The 24,854-nt window shown below is 39.6% G+C and overlaps 1 protein-coding gene across 2 annotated transcripts in view; it reads left to right on the forward strand.

Moving 5' to 3' along the window:
• The window catches only part of slc4a11 (solute carrier family 4 member 11), a 98,756-nt gene that overhangs the window by 66,949 nt on the left and 6,953 nt on the right, over positions 1-24,854 (forward strand). For both annotated transcript variants that reach the window (XM_062440931.1, XM_062440932.1), the window contains exons 8-18: positions 5,154-5,363; positions 8,656-8,740; positions 10,100-10,225; positions 12,413-12,526; positions 13,215-13,347; positions 14,557-14,630; positions 17,425-17,653; positions 18,135-18,241; positions 20,667-20,832; positions 23,219-23,392; positions 24,619-24,814. In XM_062440931.1, the coding sequence (XP_062296915.1) occupies positions 5,154-5,363; positions 8,656-8,740; positions 10,100-10,225; positions 12,413-12,526; positions 13,215-13,347; positions 14,557-14,630; positions 17,425-17,653; positions 18,135-18,241; positions 20,667-20,832; positions 23,219-23,392; positions 24,619-24,814 (1,614 nt within the window). The remainder of the gene's footprint in view (positions 1-5,153; positions 5,364-8,655; positions 8,741-10,099; positions 10,226-12,412; positions 12,527-13,214; positions 13,348-14,556; positions 14,631-17,424; positions 17,654-18,134; positions 18,242-20,666; positions 20,833-23,218; positions 23,393-24,618; positions 24,815-24,854) is intronic.

Genomic DNA, 24,854 nt, shown 5'->3' on the forward strand with positions numbered 1-24,854 from the left:
CTTAAAAAAACTCAGCTCTGGGTGAATTTAGAAAATGAATATAAGGGTGATCATTTTCTCTTTTTACATACAGTATTTTTACCAATAAATACAAGATGCGTTAGAACAGGGTTGTGTGTCTCCATGTTTCCAAACACCTGCTGCATAAAGCTGCTGATCATCACAAATTACAGCAACCAAGGTCCTGTTGTGACAAGGAAAGGCCAATGAAATGTACTTTGATGATAATGCTGTGATTTAAAATTATAAAAACAATTGGGGGGTTAACTGCTGATTATGTGCCATAATCATTTTAGTATTAAAACTAGAATGACGATGATGATGTTTTGGATTGCAAATGGTGCTTTTAAAATATGATTTTCACTATCATGTTTTTCTATTTTGATTTTCTCACCTTGGAAAAAATCTAGTCTGATGGTGGGATTTAAATGATATATCCATGATATTTCTCCAAACTACATACTCAGAATGTTGACTTTCCTGATCATTTCCTAGCAATGTTCCCTCTTGTTTTATACTATATTTGAAATCCCAGTGGTACAGCTGCAGTGCCGCCAAATGTCTACTGAACTGAATTTAATCCAAGGGCCTCTCTTGTATCTTGTGTGGGCACGAGTGTCCTTTTGGCTGAACCTTTCGAGTCACTGTCGGATGCAGGATTGCTGTTTTCTTCAGCTCTGAAGAGCTCGCTGTAACCAGTGGAGAGTGCCACCTGTCATGTAATACCCTTCCCTTCCATCAAAACCTGAACTCTTTCTACTTCCCTTCAAACCACTCAACCCCTCCTGTCCTCCACTGCTTCATCCTGAGCATCCACACACACACACACACACACACACACACACACACACACACACACACACACACACACACACACACACACACACACACACACACACACACACACACACACACACACACTCACACCACTTGTCTTCAGATGGCTCTGATTGTTGCCCCACTCCAGATGGAGCCCTAATCCTCTAATCCTTAGCCCCGTTTCTGCTGTAAAAAAAGAAAAAGGGAATTCTTCATGCTGCCCACATTTTGAGCATGGTATCTCTCCACTTTCTTATCCAGCCACAAAAGCACACTATGTTCACCAAACCCACCATTAAACTGGAACCATCATCGTGGGGGAGGGGGGGGGGGGTGTTTGGGATCGGAGTGACCCTGGAAATCAGCTATGACTCAACTAACAGCATCATGTTTTGTATTTGTTTGTTTGTTGAGTTTCTATCTCTTTTTTTTTTCCCCATGAACCCTCCTTTTGTGACGGTGCCTCTCCGCAATGCTTGGAGCGCCCTCCTTGCCACTCTTACAGACAGCAATCACAACCACTAATGGCATTCTCAGAGGCATTAATCTAAGCCCCAAGTAAACATAAAGCACTATTATGTCTCAATTATCCTTGATGGGGGGACTGCCTCTGCGAGAACAAATCTTTGAAGGGGCATGATGATAATGATAATAGGAATTCCTTTGGTTCCATCAACCACCATTTAGAGAGTTACAGCATTTGTGGCTTTTTTTTTCTCCTTTAGCTTTGCCCACAGTGAATGTGCTGAACAGGCATGACCTTTCTTAAAAAATGCTCCGTTTCTTATTGACTCGATTAAAAAAAAAAACCCTCATACCTGAAAGCTCTTATCATCGCATTTATGTGCCGTTGCCTTCAAAGAAACTCTGCTGAATATTGATGACTCACTTTCCGCACCCACATTTTCCCCAGTCGGCCTAGTTAATCAAACTAGTGACCAAACTTTAAAAAACTTTAATAATCCCCGCTACTGAAAATCTGACTTTTTGAGTATGAAACACCCCTCGCAGGCATTAAGGTGGCTCTGACGTTTTTATTGCTCCCTGCGTTATAGAGGATTGCGGCTGTAGTTAACTTGGATTAATAGTAGTTACAAGGGATTCCAATGGGGACACAGAGTCACGGGGAAACACATCAAGACAGCTTCTGCAGCATAATCCACTTCTGTGCCATTAGTTTCACCGTGACCTAACTAAACGCGCTACCTCTGTGTCACATAATTACCTCCTCATAGCTCGAGCAAACTCATGCTCCAGGAGTAGTTTGAGAAAAAGTTTCTGTGGATGCCGTGATACTTTTCAGCTATGTGGGTGGCGTCGATCTATGGATGTCCGTCAGTCGGTCCACCGCTTTGGTCCAGACTGAAATATTTCAACTATTCAATGGATTTCCATTAAATTTTGTGCATTCATGGTGTCCAGAATATGAAGCTTACCACTTTTCCAGTTAAATATCTCAACATCTACAATATATATTGGCATAAAAGTTTGCACATATAGTATATATGTTTCTCAGATGATATATACGACTTTAGCAATCCCCTAAACTTCCCTTTTTGTGCCACCATAAGTTTTACATTTGTGGTTTTGAGTGAAATGTCTTGACAACTACGGATGGATTGCTTTGAAAGTTAGTACATTCTCTCATGTTGGGGTTAGTCTGGTGGCGTAATTATCAAGGCGCATACCACATAACCACGATGTTGTAGTTCATACCCTTAAATCTCTCTCCATGGGTTTCCTGCCTCTCTCTCTGCTGACTGTTAAATAAGGCAACATGCACTATAATAATAATAATGATAGTAATAATGATAATGAAAGGCATTTATGTTGGATGAATTAATGACCGACCTCTTATCTTGCACCATCATGATGTCAACATTTTAATTCGTCTGATGCTTTGATTTATTTGTAGAAGACTAATGGCATTCCCATCAGCCTATATAAGTATTTTATGTTTGGTGCTGATCAGCGAATATTGCCGTGCTAACACAGTAAACCAAGATGATGAATATATAAATCAAAAAATGACCAGTGAAACATCAGCATGTATTGTCACTGTGAGCATGCTGACGTTAGCATTTAGCTCAAAGCACCATTGAATCCAGTTTAACGGCTGAGCTGACAATGGCTGCTGTTCTGCATGAAAGTTATTTGATACTCATCGGTTAGATTTTTGATTGATTACTCCTTTAACCTCCTGAGACCTGAGCTTTTGTTTGGTATGCATTTTTAATTTCTCCTAAATATTTGGGATAAGTGGGACCTGATAAGTACCCAAACTAGCATTGTCCTCATATGGGGACAATGGGTTTATTTGAGTATTTCCTGATTAGCAGTGTCATAGCATGTTGCTAAAATAAGTCAAATTGGTTCATCAGAATATCAAACTATAAATGTTATTAAGCAAAAATAAACAAGTTTCAACCATAAACTTTGATAAGGTTTTGTACCTGGTCTACTTTTATCTGCGGATCAGCTGTTGATTGACTTGGCCAAGATACTGCCATCCTGTTTCTACACTGATTTTTATACTGTAATGTGCTTTTGCTGCACATTGTAAGAATGAGTACAACAAGTCGAAGTTAAATAAAATTAAGTATAAGGTCCAGCAAACCCAAAATGCAGGGTCGCAGGAGGTTAAGTCTGCTTCTCAAACCTGTTGTCTGACTTGTAGGTAAGGTATCCCATGCCTTCAAATAGAAAAAAAGGCCTTCAGAATAATTAAGATCTGTTCTCTCAGCTTTCATCTGTGGTTGAAATTCAGTCACCACTGTGAAAAAGCTTAAGGGCTTTAGTTATTTTGTTTGCTGCAGCTGCTGCTGTATGCACTGAGCCCGGCTATGTTGGTATCATCACCACCTGGCTAACAAGGCTTCCGTGTCAACACGTGATCTCAGAGCCTGCCAGCACAATATTAACATCACTCTGTCACAATTTGTGACTTGTGACAGAATTATTTGGAACAGATGTGGGATTATAGTCCTCCAAAACACCCAGCTCCAAACTGCCACCTACACAACCTGCCTTGGAAGTACTAATGTTAAGATATACGGGTCCTTTTGGCTCATTTTATAAAAGATGTTTTGCCACTGAGAGACATTTGATAAAGACAGCATCATTTTTAGCTGTGAGAATTAAAGTGTAAATCTAATTGTGACAATAGAGAAATGTCACTGTATATATTTTGCCATCAATCCTAAAAACATTTAAATCAGCCTTGTACAGAAAAATCATGTATCATTTTGAAATACCGGTATTTATACACTTCAATTTAATTCATTCATTCATTTTTTACGTATAAAAATGTAAAGTTTCCTTAATCCATTTCTTTTTCAATATAATGGTCATGTAATATGTATTTTAACTCCAGTACCTTACCTGGGCTCCCCAATATTTTTGTATTAATGTTAAATATGAAAGGGGTTTCTCACAGTGACAAACCCACAAGAGTGCTCCAGCCTCCAGCTCATTGTCTTTTATCAGAAACAAATTCATGCTTTAATTCAGTATCCAAAACATTTGACACTTGGAGATTGTAGGAATTTTATCTTTCGGCAATTGGATGGCAAGAACTTCTGTTCTGGAAATTGCTTATTGTCAGTATACCTAAGAAAGCCATTCATCATCTGGAGGGGCAGGGTTTGTAGTTTGTGGTTGTAATGTTTCATGAGGGTGTAATTAATCTAGAGGTTACCATAGGTCATTTTATACAGTAAAGTCAAGTTTTTAAAATGGTTTCAATACAATAAAATGGCTACAGTGGGGACTAAGATCATCATACATGAATAGACTCATTGAATCCTCAAGACTCTCAGCTTTCTAGTCATACCCAATGTATGCAATTCCAAGACGGTTTAAGGACCCAAGAATGCAGGAACATTTAAATACACAATTTTTTAGAATAAGTGGAAATAAAGCATTTAAACTGCATTCAAACTTCATGGGATTAGCATGAAGAGGGCATGTCTGTAAAGGGGACACTTGTGGTTACCATAGAAACCATTTTCATTCAGATATCTTGAAGTGAGAGATCAAGGGACCCCCTTTGAAAATGGTTATACCAATTTTTCTCTTGCCAAAATATTCCTTAACTTTTGGAGCGTTATATAGCCCCCTTTCCAACAAGCTAGCATGACATGGTTGGTGCCAGTGGATGCCTGAAGTCATCTGATTTCATCTGATACCAGAATCTTCATCTAGCTTTAAAACTGAGCCCACTGCAGCCTCTGAAAGACCGCAGTGTTGGCAAGGTCATGGATGCTGATCTGAGGGTTAAAATATTTATATCAAATAGAAAAAGCACTAAAATCCACCACATTCTTCTTCCACAGAAAAGTACCAAGACGGCGATGGAGCTGGGCAGGACGTTCGCCACGCTTTTCTCTGACATCTCCTTCAGGCAGAAGCTGCTGGAGACAAAGACGCAGGAGGAGTTTAAGGAGGCGTTGGTGTTCCAGAGGCATCAGCTGACAGCAGCCAACCAGCAGCCCACCGCTCTGGGGAAGGAGGAGATTGACCCCCGCAGTCACAAACCACTGAAGGTGGGCAGCAGTGTGTGCGTGTGTCTGTGTTTTGCATCAGCTGTATATCCCATGTGGATAGCCTTTCATTGTCAGGCTATTAGGCATATTTCCACACATTTTAAAGCAGCATGTATTCATAAGACAGCATTATGAGTCATTCTCAGTGCTCTGAGCGCTCCCTAATTTTCCTCTACGTGTTAAAGTTGGGGTATTATCCAAACGCTTCCCTTTCTCACCTTCCACTCACTCCCCGTCATCTCATTTCTTTACAGCGGTCTGTAGAGAAATAAGACTTATGCACATACATTTACACATTTCAACCTTCTTTAAAAAATTCTTTTCAGTCTCCTTTTTTTTTCTTACCCCCCACTTTCCCCTCCCCTCCCAAAACCCCCCCTCCCTTCCCTCCTCTCTCTGCTCGGCTGGCTTGACTGTTCCATCTTTTCTCTCTCCCCTAATCAATCAGCATCAACTCCTGCCAGGCCTCCTCAGTGGGTAAATGACCTTACATCTCTCACAGTCCTGTCAGAACTCCCCACCCCTTAGCTACACGTGCATCTACACACACACACACACATACACACATATACACAGTCACACACATTAACACACACCTCCAGAGGGGGCTCTGCTCAATGCCACGGACCAACATCTCCTCCTAATGTTGCCGTTGACAAGCCAGGGCTCGCAGACATTTCCCCTTGTGTTTTTTTTTTTTTTTTTGCCTTTTTTTTTATAGCAGAGGATTTTGTTAGGTGTTTATCCCAGGGCTTGAAAGGCTCAGTGCCACTCAGTGAAAGAGGGATATATAGAGAGAGACAGATGGAGAGAAAGGAGGGGGAAAATAAGGGATGGGAGAGCAGGAGGGAGATAGAGAGAGAGAGAGAGTGAGCAGGGGGAAATCATGTGGGAATAGAAAATGATAAAAATGAGAGAAAAAAGGAACAGAGAGAGAGAGAGAGACCACCCGCCTTCTCCGCTTCCTTCCCCATCCAAAATTGACATCGGACCACCTGCAACAAAACACCGCTTTGCTATACTTGCACAAACGAGGCCATATTGTTGTTGTGTTTTTTATGTTTTTACCTTCCCGTTGCCCCACTGCATCGACACCGTTCAGAACCAATGGCAAACGGCCGGACAGTAATTCCTCTCTGAGACTTTTGTTTATCGAGCCTGAGCCAAAAGCTGGTGATCAACACACACACACACACACACACACACACACACACACACACACACACACACACACACACACAGACACAGACACAGACACACACACACACACACACACACACACACACACACACACACACACACACACACACACAGACACAGACACACACACACACACACACACACACACACACACACACACACACACACACACACACACACACACACACACACACACAATACACTCAGCGGCTCCTTTGTAATAATAGATGATTCCATGATGTATAGGGATTTAATGGATGAACAGTGCTTGTTGAACGAGCGTGTGTGGCTTCATAAAACTAACCAGCCCCGCTCAAGGAGAAGGGGTGAAAAATGAAATGCTGATGCTGTTGTTTGTTTTGATGTTGTTTATGTTGAGGTAAATTGCTTTGTTGTGCCAAAAACCGTCAAAAGTTTTTGTGTTTTTTTTTAAGATGACACACGAAGCGGGAATGATTTTCCCAAGGGCTTTTCCTACTCGTGCATCCCTCCGCCCCCACCTTGTCAAGTGCTCCATTTAATTGCGTAATGCTATGTTCAACAAGAAAATGAAACATTGGGTAATTGGATAATTTGCTTAATAAGCTCTGTCAGGACTGCACTTTTACTCCCCTGTCTTCTGTATAACCTGAAAGCTCATCTTTTTTTTTAAGAAGTGCTTTGTGTCTCCTTTTGGGATCACTTGGTTCTTTTCCTTCTCCTGACTTCTCTAAAAATACACAATCTTCTCTCCATCGCTGTTTCTGTCATCAGTCTGTCATTCTTTATCATTCTAAGCAAACATGGATCTTTTAGTTAATGTACATCTAAATGTGACCATGCTCCTCCGCTTGTATATTGTTTTGGATTCCGCAGCTTTTCCAGGACTGCTTCGTTAAATTTGATGATTCAAATCATCTGTCAGAGAGGCTCCCTGTGGATTTCAGCATTTTAAGCTGAATCATCAAATGGGCAATTTTTTAAAAATCTAAATGTGTCATTGTTCACAGCAGAGTGAAACATGAAAGATAAAGTTAGGGACAGCCTCAGGCCTGACATGGTCTGGCTTTTTTCTTTTTTTGGAAGTCACCATAGATAACACAAGCTAAATTGCCTTAAACTCAAATATGAAATGTATTAATGATTATTAGGATTACTATTAAGGATAAAATTCAGTTGAGTATAGTAGTTTTGTTGCAAAGCTTGTTATTCACTTATTCACATTAAGCTGGCTGTAGATTCTCCACAAGGGGGAGCTTTCCTGTCAGTGTACCTTTTCGTACCAACATGCACGTTTTAAAGGCAAATAAACTAATAATATAAGCAGCAGCGATGGTTCAGACCTGGTTATGTAGACACATTGGTGTTGCCACCTAGAGGCAAAAAGTAAAATGCTTCCCAACTTATACACTTGCACTAGCAGACTGAGTGTTTTTGAGGTTTGTTTGTTTTTTAGGTTTTGTATTTCTTACTTTTTCCACCTGTTAGATTAAATAAAATGATATAAATGTCACACTAACTACCAGCAGTTATTAAATACTACATTACTACATTTGGAATTTAGCTTGTGTCTGTAAAACATGTAGATTTAACTTGTGAATATTTTGAACATTAATGTATAATTTATTGCTCTTTCAAGACGTATATGACGCCATCCGCTAAACCTAAGTGTTATTTGTCTGGAAGATAATTATTATACCAATAAACAACATCCAAATGTACCATTATTCATTATAAGATGGAATTTAGTCAATCTACATTGCTCATGTTCATTTATAGTGGTTTTTTGGCCATTTTCCCATTTGGACACCTTCACTTCACTCTCCAAAGTAACAAAGATTAAAAAAACACAGTATAACTTGTCAAACATACACACAAACAACAGATATAGAAAGCTAAAGAAAAATAAGCAGTTTTAAGTGGCATTGCCTGCAGGTGGCACAAATGTCAAACTCTCAGCAGCTGTTATTTTCCTTGCAAACTGTTGCTGCGGTTACTCGTGTTGGCTATAGGTGACCAAGTTGGGCTGAAGCTGATCCGTGTTCATTTACTTTGCATCAGTGAGTCTGTGTGCCCTTGTTAAAAAATCTAACCTTTTCCCATCTGTCCACAGTGTACAGATTTCTTCAAAGCCGGCCGGGGGATTTATGAGGACTTGTGCCGCAGACTGCCTCTCTATGCCTCTGACTTCACAGATGGTAGGCAGGACCTGGACTTGTAGTGAAAATGAATCATCTTCCTTATTATGCCACACCGGGGTGCCTCTGGCAGCTCCTCATTTGTCTCTCACCCTTTTGCCTCAAGTACATCTGTGCTGCATCTGTGTCACATCTAGGGTCGTCTCCTGCTAAAATGACTCAGATGTCTTACTGCTCCCTTATGTTCCTGTATGTCCAATATTATTGTAATTTCCCCCAAGTCATCAGACAAGGACATTGCCGTATACATTCCCATTGCAATCTCAGCAGGCTGGTGGTTTTATTGACTCATCAAATCATACTCTTTATCAAAAAAGATGTGTTTTAAGCTTTTCTGCAACACCACTGCCCCCTCTGCAGTAAATGTGCACATGCAACATGACCGTAACCCTCCTGTTGTCCTCGAGTCAAGGAAGGAAGGGAGGAAGAAGGAAGGAAAGGAGGAAGAAGGAAGGAAGGGAGGAAGAAGGGACGAAAGGAGGAAGAAGGAAGGAAAGGAGGGAGGAAGGAAGAAGGAAGGAAAGGAGGAAGAAGGAAGGAAAGGAGGAAGGAAGGAAGGAAGGAAAGGAGGGAGGGAGGGAGGGAGGAAGGAAGTAAAGGAGGGAGGAAGGAAGGGAGGAAAGGAAAGAAGGAAGGGAGGTAGGAGGTAGGGAGAAAGGAAGGGAGGAAGGAAGGAAAGAAGGACAGGAAATAAGGAAGGCAGGAAGAAAGGGAGATTGAGGGAGGAAAGAAGGAAGGGAGGAAAGAGAGAGGAAGTAAAAAAAGAGAGAAGGAGGGAGGGAGGAAGGACAGACAGAAGGAAGAAAGGAAGGAAGGAAGGAAGGGAGGAAAGAAGAAACAGTCAAAACAGACGGGGTCAATTTGACCCGGGAGGACGACACAAAGGTTAAGAAAGATTTAAGCCGAACGAAGTTGTCAAACTGGATTCTCCTCCTCGGCTTCTCTCCTTCAGTCCTTTTCTCATTTCATAAAATCCAAACACATTCATTGCGCCCGTAACAAAATCAAGATATTTCTGTCTTGTGAGTGTCATCAGATAATAATCATCAGATGAAGGTCACAGGACCAAAATCATTGTGATCGCATTAGAGCCCAATTAAAGTGTTTTAGTTATCCATCATTTGGGTAAAACGGATAACTGCTTTTTACAAAATGATGGATGGCACAAAAAGTGAAACAAATGACTCGTTGTTTTTTAGTAGAATGGTTTTACTGAATGCACTGGATGCTCCGTGTTGTAGAAGCGCTGAATGATGAACTGTGTTAATGTTTTTGTCATTTTGAAATTAAAGTGTTGAGCCTCCTCCGCTCCATTACGAGGTGAATATGACTCATGTGTTTGTGTTTGCCTCCCCTCAGGTGTTGTTGGCAGTAATAAAACCCTGCTGAAGTACATGACCACAGCCATCTTCCTCTACATTGCCATCCTCCTCCCCGCCATCGCTTTCGGCTCCCTCAACGACGAGAGCACACGTGGTGAAATTGGTATGAGGACATATTCGAATATATGACAACCTGAACACCTTTTCTCAGCAGCTGTGGTTACTTATTATTCTCAAGCAAATCCTCACATAGAGTTTAAAGTTTTGATCTAACAAACTACTCATTTAATGTTTTTTAAGAGGAGATAGACTACATATCTTATACAGCATAATGAACGAGGTCGTTAATTCCCTTCATTCCAACAGTTACCTAATATAGTATAACATGATTGTGCAGTATTTTAATGGGAATTCAACATTATTAGTTGCCAACATCATCAATGTTAGATAAGAGGCTGGTGGTTTTATACAGTCCCCCTTTTCATTATTTTATAACCTATTATTTATTCTACCTTAAAGCTGCATCTATCGATTTTTTCGCCTCTAGAGGGCAGATGCATCCCCAAAAACTGGCAGACCAACTCTCCTGATATATTACTGCCTGATTAAGTTGTTATTGATTCAGTTCAGTTCACTACTTCATTTATCCAACAGGTAAAGGGCAACACCTGCGACACACTGCCTACCTCTAAATGAGCAGCGTGTGTGTGCGATGCTTCACTGCTGCGGCTTCTGCAAAGAGTTTGACTTTGATAATAGCCATCGATGATAGGACGTTTAATATCATTTCAATATAAATTTCATATATATTTAGTTTAGATGGATAAAAAGGTTAAGAAGTGTGTGCTCAATTTTGAATAATAATATGCAAGGTTAAAGCGGTTTTGTTTCTGATGTCGCCACAACTATCAACAAATCATTTTCACTATTATCTCTTTTAGCTGTCATGTAGAAAAACCTCTAGATCAGCGGTGTCAAACTCATTTTAGCTCAAGGGCCATATACAGCCGAATTTGATCTCAAGTGGGTCGAACCAGTAAAACCATTCCATAATAACCTATAATAATATATATATTATATCTTTACTGTTATAAACTATCTATTTACTGTGAAAAAATAAGAGTTTCGACAATATTATGTCTGTTTTTTTTCAGATTATTTTGCACAGAAGCTGCTTGGCAACATTCAGAGAGCAGAAAGAGTGTATTTATTTAGGTTTTACACCTCTACTATCACACTATCATTATCTTATTTTACCTGAGACATTAAATATACTATGTCTTATGTATTTTATTGAACCTGAACATTACAAGAACTTCATGAAACCATAAAAAGAAATCATCATAACTACTTATAAAACTATTTATAACATAAAAATCTAACTACTTTGTAAAGTTATCCAGCAGACTGGATTGGACCCCTTTGCAGGCCGGTTCTGACCCACGGGCCGTATGTTTGACACCCCTGATGTAGATGATGCGCCACCGCAGCCGTTGCAGCCGTGCAGCTTTAACCTTTTAATATGAGAATATGGGCACTGAAGTGAACAACGAACACTCACTGCTCATACAGGCAGTGTGTCCGTGGCCTTATCAACCCATCAGAGTTGTGTTTGTGCTCCTAGCCTGGAGATGTTTCATCACCAGCTATTTACTAACTTTGTCTATGTCATGTAAAGTGTGTTTGTCAGAGCTTGTTTGCTTTAAAAAAAAAAAGCCATCTGTTGCTGGAAACATTTTGGTGAGAGTACAGAGACAAAACCACACAGTAAATGTTCTATAAACCCTAAATTATGAGTCATATGCAGCTTAAAAGATTTGTGTGATGAGTCCCGGCACCTAAAAAAAAAAGTGTTTCGCTTTGCTGAACGATTTATGTACAAGTTGTTTTCACATCCATCTGCTGAAGGAGTAAAGTTTTTATTTTCTAGTCTTAAATATCAGTGTACATATGAGCATGACTTGTTTATAAGACTGTGATATGAGAACTTGAAGCCTCCGGTGAACATTCATTTACAATAAAGTGAAGTAGAAAACAAATCTTGAATCCAATAAACTTTTAAAAATGTCTCTTGATTATTTAACGAGGAAGGAATAGATGTAATTTTCACTTTTTTTGTAGGAAAATCACATTAGACACTAATTATTATTCAAAGCAGAGTACCTCATAAAACATGTCTAAAGGGGATCGTAGAAAATGTTTTGCCTCGTATTAACATTCCCTGTTTAAAAAATGATTAGAACATTTGCTCCAGTGTCAGTTCAGCTCTTTAAAAAAAAAAAGAGTATTAATCAAAAAATGTGAGTCATATTTCCTCCTGTTTTATCCGCATGTGTTCTTCTCTCTTCAGATGTCCGGAAGACGATCATCGGTCAGAGCATTGGTGGAGTCATCTACTCGTTGTTTGCCGGTTCTCCTCTAGTCATCCCTCTAACCACAGCTCCCCTCGCTATCTTCATCAGTGGTAGGCTTTCCTTTCCTTTCTTTTAACTCAGCTCAGCCAAAACACACTTATCTTTTCACAGTTCCTGCCAACGGCCATTTGAAAAGGAGGCTAGGGGTAGGTGGAATACTAAGAAGATTATGTCAGAAATCAAAAGGAGGAGTCACCCAGCCGTGTAGAACAGCAGCTAGAAACTCTCTCTTGCATCCTCATCTGCTCTCTTTTTTACCAGGGAACAGCAACGTTAGAGTCATTTAGCAGTTTTTTCACACATTTGCCCTTAACGAGTGTTCCCAGCGAGGTCGAACAATGAGAACATACATATCTCCAAAAACTTGTGTTTTTTCCAGCAATGAAGAAAATAACTTTTTTTTTTTTTTCTCTCCCACTGATCTTACATAATGGTTTGTTTTAAAAGGGCCTACGGGTCAGGACAAGCGCTCGCTGCATTCATAAACATGTAAACTCCATATTCAGTTCGGAGAGACAACTACACATGAACTGTTATATGTTTTTACCCAACGGCAGCGCTCCGCAGTTTGAAATTTAAACATCATGACGGCTGGAAGTTGCAGAATCAGGCAGTGATGAGGAAAAAAAACAAGTTTAAATAGCAAAGCTGTTTGTTGGGTTGGTGGTGTGATGATATTTGAAGTATTGGTTATAAGGTGATGCATATCGTTTAAAAGGATTGATAATAAACTTGCAGTGATCCGAGGAATCTGTGATGACTACAACCTGGACTTCCCCGCCTTCTACGCTTGCATCGGACTGTGGAACTGCCTCTTCCTCATCCTGGGAGGGATCTTCAATGTCAGCCTTGTCATGAAGCTCTTCAAAAGGTCTCTCACACACACACACACACACACACACACACACACACACACACACACACACACACACACACACACACACACACACACACACACACTTGCACACGCACACTTTTTAATTTAACTCACCTCCTTAATTCATTTTATTTGAGTAAAAAATCCAATTTATTGAATTAGTTCTTAAATTTTCTCTTATCTGTCGCTATGCTTCCTTCTCTGTCTGACTGAGAAAATGTTTTAAATTAGGCGGTCATGTCAGTGTGTGCCGCAGAATCGCTGGCACTCAAAAAGAAAAAGTCTGTCTGTTTTTGTACGACAAACTGTTTTTAAAGAGTCCCTTTTCTTTGGTGGATCCTATCCTCTCGCTTCAAATATTCTGGATGCCTTTTTAAAAGTTTCTGTAGCCAACATGAATAGTTTTAAGGGCTCTCTAATACTAAACTAAACTAGCAATGTGAGGGAAACGTAGGGTCTAAATTGTACATTTCTTTAAAATGAATTTATATGACTGTTTTTTTACTTACAGTTAAACTTATTCTTAAACAGTTTTAACTTTTGTACTCTTACTTTGAGTGTATGTGATGAATTTATGTGCCTTTTGTTTTTGTTTCACTGCTGCACAACTAATTACAATTTAGGGACAAATACATTGATTGGGTTCTATTAAGGTTGACTAAAACTGCAGGATCGTTTTAAGATACAAAAACATTTCATTAAAACATAAGCGTGCAAACTGTAATTTGACACTGTACAATTTTAGATACATTTTGAGTTTAATATTAGTCACCCTTTATATTTAGTTACATTGCAAGCTGTGTTTATGTTGGATTGGGTGGTTGGACCCCAGTATATCTGCCTGCAGGTGTAGTTATATGTCTTTATGTCTCTTAGAGGTGCATTAATTGAAGGTTAGTACAAGACTTTTGTGTATATATAGGTTATAATGCAATACAATATTTCAGACTTACATTTTAAATTGTATTTACATAATGCTTCCTAATTTAATTTAGTAACAATAACCATCAAATATTTGCTAAAGATTCATTTTCTTTCACCAAAATCTTTAATTTGTATGGTTTTAATAATTCAGTCATGTTTTTCTCCTTCCTCTCTCTCATTAGTTTTTTTTTCAGTTCATTTAACACCTTGCAGTTTTAACACCTTGTTTTCATGTGTTACAAACTTTGTCTCTTCTATAACGTTGCTGTGTTTTTCCAGGTCAACCGAGGAAGTCATCGCCCTGTTTATCTCCATTGCGTTCGTGGTGGACGCAGTCAAAGGCACAGTCAAAAGTAAGTCACTGACGCACCTGACAGATGTCTTTCCTCTTTGTTTTCACAGCTCAGCCTGCAGCTTATCTCACATTGCCTTTTTTTCTGCGGCCTCTTCCTGCCATGTTTTTTGGCGCTTTGGCTGTGCAAATCAAGAGCTTCGTCGTCAGCTATGATGAATCAGAACCGGTGCTAACACGAGCATCGTACCTTCTGTCACATCCACCACCAGACCTGGCTTAGAAAAAGTGTCAGCTTGGCAGCGAATTACAAGCTAACGTCTGATTTTTAAACAGCAAAGTATCTAAATGTGCAATAGCTGAATTTCTGAGTTTTTTGTTTCATTAGAGCAGCTCACTGATTAATATGCCTGTCCCGACTCAAGAATCCTTTGTTGACTCATAGTCATAAGATCTCAACTCATCATTTAGTAAATTTAATTAGAACCTGTCAAATAGCTTTTCCCTTTATTATTGTTCTGCAGACAAATTAAGTCACACAGAAGGAGAAAGCCATATTTCTTTATATTAGTGTGATGCCAGATATAATATTTATTATGAAGTAGATTCCATAAAAATAGATGATAAAAGACAACAACGACATACCCTAATGACTGATTAACTATTTAACTCATTAACTATTTATTAGATATCTAATTTAATGTAATAAAAGGAATCATTTGACCTGCAGTGGATTTGATGAGACACAGTTTAGTGGTGGGAAGAGAGAAATAAACACATAATGTCCTGTGTTACTCTGGTGGGACGTCACACTGAGACACTGAGAGAAATACTCTGCACCAAATTAATCAGTTCAGATTTCGAACCCAGCCTGCAGCCATATTTCACCACCTCGTCTTAGTATATCGTAAATATTCGACACAATTTAATTTTCCAAAAAATGGGACGATGATAGCAGAATGTAATTTATTTTGAATGCGTCGTTGCCCTGTTTTGGAGATTGCCGGTGCAGTAGTTCAATTTTCAGAAATCATTTGTAAAGTACGCTCTGAGCTCATATGCCATTACCATAATATTAACCTATGCCATTTTGTTGACACTTTTCATCCCAAAATATGTCCCGGGAACATGAATGAGTTTGTTTTTAGTTCGTATCGAGTCTTCTCTGTAGAAATTTGCTTGCCTCGTAATTTTCTGGCACTCTTATAGACAAGGTTGTGCCCTCTTCTTTTTTTAAATAGTAGGAGAAACATTGCTCTAGAGAATTTAATTACAGCCTTTAATGACATTATTGCTAAAGAGGGAGACGCACGTTGCGATTTTTGGGGTTGATTTAAGTTCTGAAGTGATTGTCTGGATTGATCGGGCCAAGTGGGAGAGATGAAAATAAGGATCAAGGTTTACAGATTGTTTTTGTTGGCACTATATAAGGACGGGTGACAAATAAAAGGAAAAATCTAAATAACATAACAAATGCAGAAGCTTCCACACAGGTGCACTGCATGTTGAAATTAAGCCGTTAACATCCAATCATGCTATGTTGCATGTTGAAAAATGCTGAGCAGGCCCAGTTGATTCTGATTTTATATCAAGATGGCAAGAGGAAAATATCTAAGTGACTTTGAAAGAGGGTTCATTGTTGGGGCACATCATCTGCTGGCTGCTGTTTCAATTGAAAGAGCGACTAAAGTGACATCTGCATCTAGATGTATGGGGAAGACATCAGTAAAGAGGGTCGTAAATAGTTCTCATTTGATGACTGTGATGCTCCTACATTAGTGTGATATGTAAGGAAAGACAAGGAAGAGGAGCAGCACTTCCTCGGGTGACCGATAATGTCAACGCGGGACGTGATGAGACTGTGTCAGCAAGAACAGTCCGTCGACATTTACATAGAGAGGGATGTTAATGTAGGGTTGCATTTCATAAACCCCTCATTACAAAGATAAATACACATTTGAGAGTTCAGTGGTGCAACAACCTCAGACACTTGGTCTAAAGGGAGGTGGGAGAAAGTGATATAGTCAGATGAGTCATCCTTCACAGTCTTCTTGATAAGTGGGCGACTGCATGTGAGGCAACCGACTTTATGTTGTTTTTTTACGCTTCTGCTGTAGCCGGACGTGTGATGTTTTTCGGGTTGTCTGTCCATCTGTGCCATCTCTCTGAACATGATATCTCAAGAAACGCCTCGAGGCAATTTCTTCAAATTCGGCACAGACATCCACCTGGATTCAGGGATGAACTGATTCGATTTCACTGTGACCTCACAAAACACGTTTTAAGGCCATAACTCACTAATCATGACAAAGTTTCACACAAATGTCTAATAGGAGAAAACGATGTGGAGTGATGACATTTTATATCCAAAAAGATCAAAGGTCAACTTCACTGTTCATGCATCATAATGTTTGGCACTTCCTCGACGTTATTCAACAGCGTAACTCAGGAACAGAAGGGGGAGATTGTGACCATATTTCACTTTTTCGGTGACACTGAAAGTGTGGAGATTGTAAAAATCTTCTGTGCTGACAGATTGAAGATGTGTGAAGCCTTTAGAAGTTGCAGCAACATCCATATCTGAAGCATTTATCTGCTGTCATGACTACAAATTTGAAAGTCGTTTTAGTCTTCACTACAGATATTATGAGTCTGGACAGGCATGGGTGTATACTGCAACTTGACTGGTTAGCAGAGGCATGTAACCACGAGGCAGTATTAGCATGCTAGTCACAGTATTGTTCCTTTAAATTCATATGTACATACATCTTAGCATGCCCCTGTCTCCCTGTTTCAACCATCTATACTACTAACTATTCCCAGGTGAACTGAACACTGTGGTTATGTGATTTCAGTCTTTCAGAGGTACTACCACGCACCGACGATGGCCAACAGAAGCATAGAGTACAATCCCATAGCTGGAGACCTGGTGGGGGGAAACAGGAGCGATGTGGCTGCAGGCTTGGTGCTCAACACCCTCCCTGAATCCCTCATCCAGTGCACTCGAGAAAGGCCCGTCCTCTGCCTCCTGCTGATGATGGGAACATTATGGATGGGCTACACCCTCTACCAGTTCAAAAGAAGGTACGAGCAGCACTGCGGCTGCTGCACCACTCTTTAGATAAATCATTGGAGAAGTTTAAATTGTGTTTGGATGGAGGCGCTGCTGGGCTGGGATGAATTCTGCTGAGTCGGGCCTTGACTCTAAAGATTGTCAGGAGTGACAGAGCTTGTGGGAACTTTCCAGACAGGCTCTCTTTTTTTCTGTTGAAGCTTCTGTTCTTCCCTGTGATTTAATAAACATTAATATTCTACTTCTGATTGCTCCCTGTAATCAAATCAACCTCAAAGCTGGATTCAATTGTGTAAGCAAAAGGCGGACCAAGGTACTTAAGCAGTGTCAGGATTGCAGCCATTGTCCTTGTCTTGTCCACAGTAATTGTATTCCTCTATTATTTGCCTCTCCCCACCACTCTCTCTCTCTCTCTCTCTCTCTCTCTCTCTCTCTCTCTCTCTCTCTCTCTCTCTCTCTCTTTCTCACTGTCTCTCTCTCTTTCTCTTTCAGTCCGTTCCTGCATGCCAAAGTGAGGGAGGTGCTGTCGGACTGCGCCCTGCCGATTTCAGTGCTCTTGTTCTCCTTCATCGGCTCCTACCTTTTCAGCGATATTGAACGTTAGTACCATTCATTGCTTCCCTGGACAGTTGTTCGGTGCACAGAATCATTACGGTGTGTGTATCAACCTGCAACACATGTGGCCACAATATTATACTTTCATATATACATTTACCTCATTATTTGAAAGGTTGGCCACATTAGACATTGTAACATTATATATATATGACTGTAAATAAGGAAAAGGAAAGTAGGTCCCCTTTAAGTGTTCCAGTGCTATACATGCAACTCAGATAATGCGTTTAAACAACAAGTGTGTAAGATTTAGTATGTTTTCACCTGAAAATAAGAATCATTATGTTTTAGGCGGCCATGTTGCACCACCATGTTTCTAGCCCAGAACAGACAAATCAAACACTGACTTTAAAGAGGGCCTTTGGTGTTTTCCGCAAACACTGCAGCGACTGTAAATTCTCCTAAAGGCTTGAAAGGGAAAGCAATCTGCAACCTCACTGCTAGATACCACTAAATCCTAAACACTTGTCCTTAAAGAGCAAATAAAGCAGTGTTAAGCTTTGTGAGGAATCAAGAGGCAGCTCATAATGCGTTAGAATTAAGAGCACTTATTTCACATGGTGTCACTAAAAAACTTGGGATACTTAGTTAGGAAAGGCTTCAACCTTTGACTTTAAATCAAAGAGACATATATTTTCTAACACAGTTGCTCATCTTTTGTAGTGATTCATCCAGGATAGCCTCATGCCCATCCAAGCCTCCATAAGTACTCCAAATGTCACCGAAATCATCCATGCAGAAAGTGAAGAGAATTTTAACTTCTCTGGATGTCTTACATTACTCCTCCTACTTCACGACTCTGGGCAACATGCACAGGCAGATATGTTGTTCTCACAGCCTTTTTAATTAATGATGAAGTTATTAGCAGCTCTCTTGGTGTTAACTGGGGCAAAGAGGACCGAGGGAATAGAAAGTTGATGTCTGACACCTGCAATATTAATTATCAGTGTTCTTACAGGAGGTTGGGTTATTGTGAGATTTTTTTTTTTGCTCTAAAAAATGTGTACTACTTAAAAAAAAATCTAATTTAGGAGTAAAATGAAGGAAAGCAATCATAAAAAAGGCTGTTAGTGTTTACTAGTCTGTAATTTTGCGACAATGCAGCACTCTTTTGGATATATTTATATTTTAAGGATTTAGAGTCTGGTCCAAACCTGCTGAAGGGCTCACACTTATGACCTGTTTACATAAAAGACAGGCTTTCTAACTGCGAGGCCACTTTTATTTGGTGCCTTTATTGTCTTTTTATCTTCCTTAATCAAGGCATAGGCCAGAGCATATTGGAGATGTTCAGTTTTTTCATCTTCTATTGTTTAGCATCATTTTGAGTCTCCATTCATTGTTGCCAAGGCAGCAGCTGTTCTCCAAGGGTCGACACAGAAAGCCAGAGATGAGCGCCAAACCCTCAAGCGAATTTAAATTTTAAGTGCCTGGACAATTTTCTGTTCCTTTACCTCCGGAGACAATAAGTCATAAGATAATAGAGCCATTATTGTATTGTCATTTCTTCCTAAATTTAACCAAGTGCACTTAATTCAGCAGCATGTAGGGGTCTATATAGTCCAAAATTAGACAATTACACACTAGTAGAAAATGATTGTTGTGAAAACATTTCAAATATTTGAGAGACAGAAATGTTTTTGAAGATTCCTATTAAAAAGAAATTCCTATCACCAGTAATAATCCACTTGAGAAAAATTTGTTTTTTATGACTTGGATATGACAGAGATATAATCAAGAACCAAAAAATGGCATCTTCATATTGCTGGCAACAATCCAGACTCCAAAGATATTAGATTTAACTTCATATAAGACAAAAAACTCTACTATAATAATCAATCAATCGACAAATTATTGCCATTTATGTTCTGGCTATTGAATCATCAGTTAATCAACTCAGCGTTTAAGCTCTGGTTGTAATTCTTCTTGTTCTTCTTCTTGTTCTTCTTCTTGTTCTTGTTCTTCTTCTTCTTCTTCTTCTTCTTCTTGTTCTTCTTCTTGTTCTTCTTCTTGTTCTTGTTCTTCTTCTTGTTCTTCTTCTTCTTCTTCTTGTTCTTCTTCTTCTTCTTCTTCTTCTTCTTCTTCTTCTTCTTCTTCTTCTTCTTCTTCTTCTTCTTCTTCTTCTTCTTCTTCTTCTTCTTCTTCTTCTTCTTCTTCTTCTTCTTCTTCTTCTTCTTCTTCTTCTTCTTCTTCTTCTTCTTCTTCTTCTTCTTCTTCTTCTTCTTCTTCTTCTTCTTCTTCTTCTTCTTCTTCTTCTTCTTCTTCTTCTTCTTCTTCTTCTTCTTCTTCTTCTTCTTCTTCTTCTTCTTCTTCTTCTTCTTCTTCTTCTTCTTCTTCTTCTTCTTCTTCTTCTTCTTCTTCTTCTTCTTCTTCTTCTTCTTCTTCTTCTTCTTCTTCTTCATTGATCAGTTCCAGTCTTTAAAGTTCATAACCGGCCCGTCTTCAATGTGGCTCCGTTTGAGCGGCTGTCGGCCCTGAACGTTGTCAGCGCCATGGGCCTCGGCTTCCTCTTGGCTCTTCTCATCTTCATCGACCAGAACATCGTCGTCTCGCTGACGAACGCACCAGAGAACAGGTAAAGACTAAAGATTATCAGTTTCCAAGATCATCAGAAAGACTTCATGTGTGCATCCTTCACATCTCATGATCTGTTTTCATCTTTAGGTACAAGACTTCGGTAATGTTGTATTTTTTGAGTGATTTGCAGGTATTTAACAGTTCATTTTTAGGTGTTTTACAGAGAGGCAGGTGCAATTTGATAGGAATTATTTGTTGTATTTTGATTCAATATGTAGTTGTTAGTTTATGCAAAATTACAAAACTGTCTACTCTAGATAGATAGATAGATAGATAGATAGATAGATAGATAGGTAGGTAGGTAGATAGGTAGATAGGTAGGTAGGTAGGTAGGTAGATAGATAGATAGATAGATAGATAGGTAGGTAGGTAGGTAGGTAGGTAGGTAGGTAGGTAGATAGGTAGGTAGGTAGGTAGGTAGGTAGGTAGGTAGGTAGGTAGGTAGGTAGATAGATAGATAGATAGATAGATAGATAGATAGATAGATAGATAGGTAATAGTGAAGGTGAATCCTGAGATCAGAATTATAGTTTCCTGTGCATAGTGTCAGTGTTTTGGTTCTAGTAACTGACTTAAACTCTCCGCAACCAGATATGTTTCCGGTCTGTTAGGGAGAACACATTAACTGAGCCAGAAACTTGACATCTGAGTCAAATCTTCACAGTCAGGGAGCTCTGACGAAGCCTCAAAGCCAAAACACGATGTTGAGCTTTTACCCTCTTATTCTAAATTTGCATTAGACAGACTAATTTAGAGCTCATCCGTCCCCCATAGATTTACCATTAACCAGCCCCACAGTTAAAATCTACGATGGGGGAGGGGAGGGGGGGGATATTCAACCCTTATCTGCTACATTTGTTGGGCAGAAATTAATTGGATCCAAATGTCTGTTGCAAACAAGGATTCACTGAAGGGCAAAACAGTGACTAATATGGCATAAGAGAGTGTTTTTGGAGTATCGATGTGTTCAAATTAAATTAAATTACATTCAAAGACTTTAAGTGGTGACAGTAAACCAATAAAGAAGAAGTCGGTAAACACAATTTACTTGGTTCCACCTGAACTTCATCCTCTGTGTGTCAGTAACAGGAGGGCGAAAGCTACAGTACAGTTGTGGCTATTTCTGTTCATACTTTCATCCAGCGCTTTTCTTTACTTGCCTGACATCTCGTTTTTTCTTTTTTTCTTTTTTTTTCTCCCCACCTGCACAGATCTTTGATAGCATTTGTTGTTTGTTTCCTGTCATCATTTATTTATTTAAAATCTGTCATCTTTCTGTGAATAAACATAGACTCAACAAACCTTTTAATCTAATACATTTCAGCTGAAGGGAAATGAGTGAAAATAAACCACGATGATGAATAAAACCTGCTTTTACTCACTAGATTTATTCTTAATGCTTTTTAAGTTTTTATCCAGAATGATTTATAGTGATCTGGTTTCAAGGGGCATGTCAGCAGGACACATGGCTGCTAAACAGTTTGATTCATCTACATTTAGTTTGTCTTTTGGTCTGGACCAGTGATTCCCAAAGTGGGGGTCATCGCCCCTCTCTAAGGGTGTCACAAGATAATCGCGAGACAATTAACGGGGTAGGAAATAAACATTAGCTGCACAATATAAGGGATTATTCTTAAGACATTGCTCTTATCTTTTCTTGTGAAATATCGGTTAATAGTGTCTCTTCCAGCTTTTTTAGAATTACTACAATAATTACTTTGTCGCAGGTGCTGCTTTATCTTCAGGGGTTACACACAACAAGCCATAAAGGTTGCTCTACAATAGATTAGAAACAACATTATAGGTTTTTAGGATGACCCACTTTGTGAACACATACACACACAAACACACACACACACACACACACACACACACACACACACACACACACACACACACACACACACAATAATACCCCCCTTTACAAAGTCTGCTGAAAAAGCAGGAAAGATGCGTCCCCTCTTATGTGCAGAAAAATGTTGCACGACATCATAAAAGTGGCAGCTCCTTTGATGAAAAGTTACAGTAATGTCATGCTCGATCTGTTATGTCATCATCAGTGACATGTTGCTTTATATTTTACTTCGTATAAAAGCACGAGAGGGGGACGCACTGCATGCACATGAATCTTCTTGCATCTTGAGAATGAGAAGAATTAGTGAAACGTACGAGACCTCTAACCTCAAGGGAATGATGTCTTTTGTATTTGTGTGGATTACTGTCATGTGATCACTTCTAAGTAATACTGTATGCTGTTCACATGTACAGTATGTGTGTGTTTTCACCTCAGTGTTGATTCGTGTGGTGTAAGTGAGTCATTGCTGTTTCTCTACTGTTATTGTGCTGCAGTGTGTGTTGTGTGTAACAGTTGTGTCTCTCCTCAGGTTGCTGAAGGGAAAGGCGTATCACTGGGACCTGATGCTCTCGGGTCTCATTAACATACTGATGTCGGTGCTGGGGTTGCCCTGGATGCACGCCGCCTTCCCTCACTCCACCCTCCATGTGCGCCAGCTGGCTTTCGTGGAGCAGCGCGTGGAGGGCGGCCACCTCTATGAGACGTGAGTCGCCCGCCCTCTCACCGACCGCCGCTAACCAGACGCTCAATTAAAGGTCGTCTTCGGAGCGTGCGGTGACTGTAATTTTTTTTGTCGCAGGCTACTGTATCCTGCTCGTCTCTGATTGCATGATTACTATGTAGCTAACCGTCTTCTCTTCGGGGTGGAAGAGGTGAGAGAGTTTTCCAGAGATGAGAGGATTAAGTTCGTTATTCTAGCCAAACAGAAAGAAAATGTGCAAAATTATAGTTAGCATACAGTCCAGATTAGTTAAATAGTTAAGTGTGATAAACGGGGAAAAGGGGCAATCTTAAATAAGGACAGGAGATGTAATTACAAATACCAGGTTCTTGAAAGTATTTAAATGTCTTGAAATTAATATTCCAAATGTACAAATCTGAGGAGGATAATTATTCTCAGGACAAAAAAGACTGATTTAAAAAAAAGTGTTGGAAAAAATAATAATTATAATAATTCTGTGCTTTTGCTTTTAAACTCTCACTCAGCCACAATAAGGTGTAAGTAAATGGATAAATGTTCAATTACGCTTTTGATGAGACAGAAACTGATTCTACTTTTTTATCACTGAAAACCACTGATTGATTCGCTTAAAGGAGACTGTCCACCAACTCCCTGAATCTATCTTCAGAAAAAAAGAAGATGACGAAGATTTTTTAAATGATTTTAATTCTAACCAACACAACCAACGCACATAGTGAACATTTTTATTATCAAAAGGCACTAAAACAGACAAGAGGACATTATATAAGATGAGAGAAACTATAAAGGCATTATATACAAAGAGCAATAGCAGTCATATGTCCAATATTACGCCAATCAGAAGACATTTACGTCAGAAAGGAAGTACGTTTTCTGTGTGTGGGAGCAAGGTCAATTACAATCTCTGTCTCCAATGTGCTGAGTTTTAACAAAAAACAAGGCCAGCTGATTGTGTGTTTCAATAAAAAAAAAAACCTCATTCAATAATCAGGGTATACATTCTTTGGATGATTATACTCCCACATGGAGAAAAATATACATTCCCCCTCAAACTCGGACAATTTGGTTTGGAAAATTGTCAATTTATCAAATGGAAAATGTGCAGGAACCCTGATAAGAAAATCATTGAAAAAATATTGTCTGTTGCATTGTACGAAACTATTGTCTGAGGTCCAGTAACCATTCATTTATGTGTGTAATTGCATGTGCGTGTGTGTGTGTCTCCTCAGTATCGTCCAGGTGAAGGAGACCCGGCTGACGTCTCTGACTGCCAACATCTTCATCGGCGTGTCGGTGCTGCTGCTGCCCCTCCCACTGCAGTGGATCCCCAAACCCGTCCTGTATGGCCTCTTCCTCTACATCGCCCTCACCTCCATCGACGGAAACCAGATGTGTGACCGCATGGCTCTTCTCCTCAAGGAGCAGGTGTGTGTGTGTGTGTGTGTTTGTGTGTGTGTGTTAGAGG

This window comes from Scomber scombrus, chromosome 19 (genome assembly GCF_963691925.1).
Source record: "Scomber scombrus chromosome 19, fScoSco1.1, whole genome shotgun sequence".
NCBI lineage: Eukaryota > Metazoa > Chordata > Actinopteri > Scombriformes > Scombridae > Scomber > Scomber scombrus.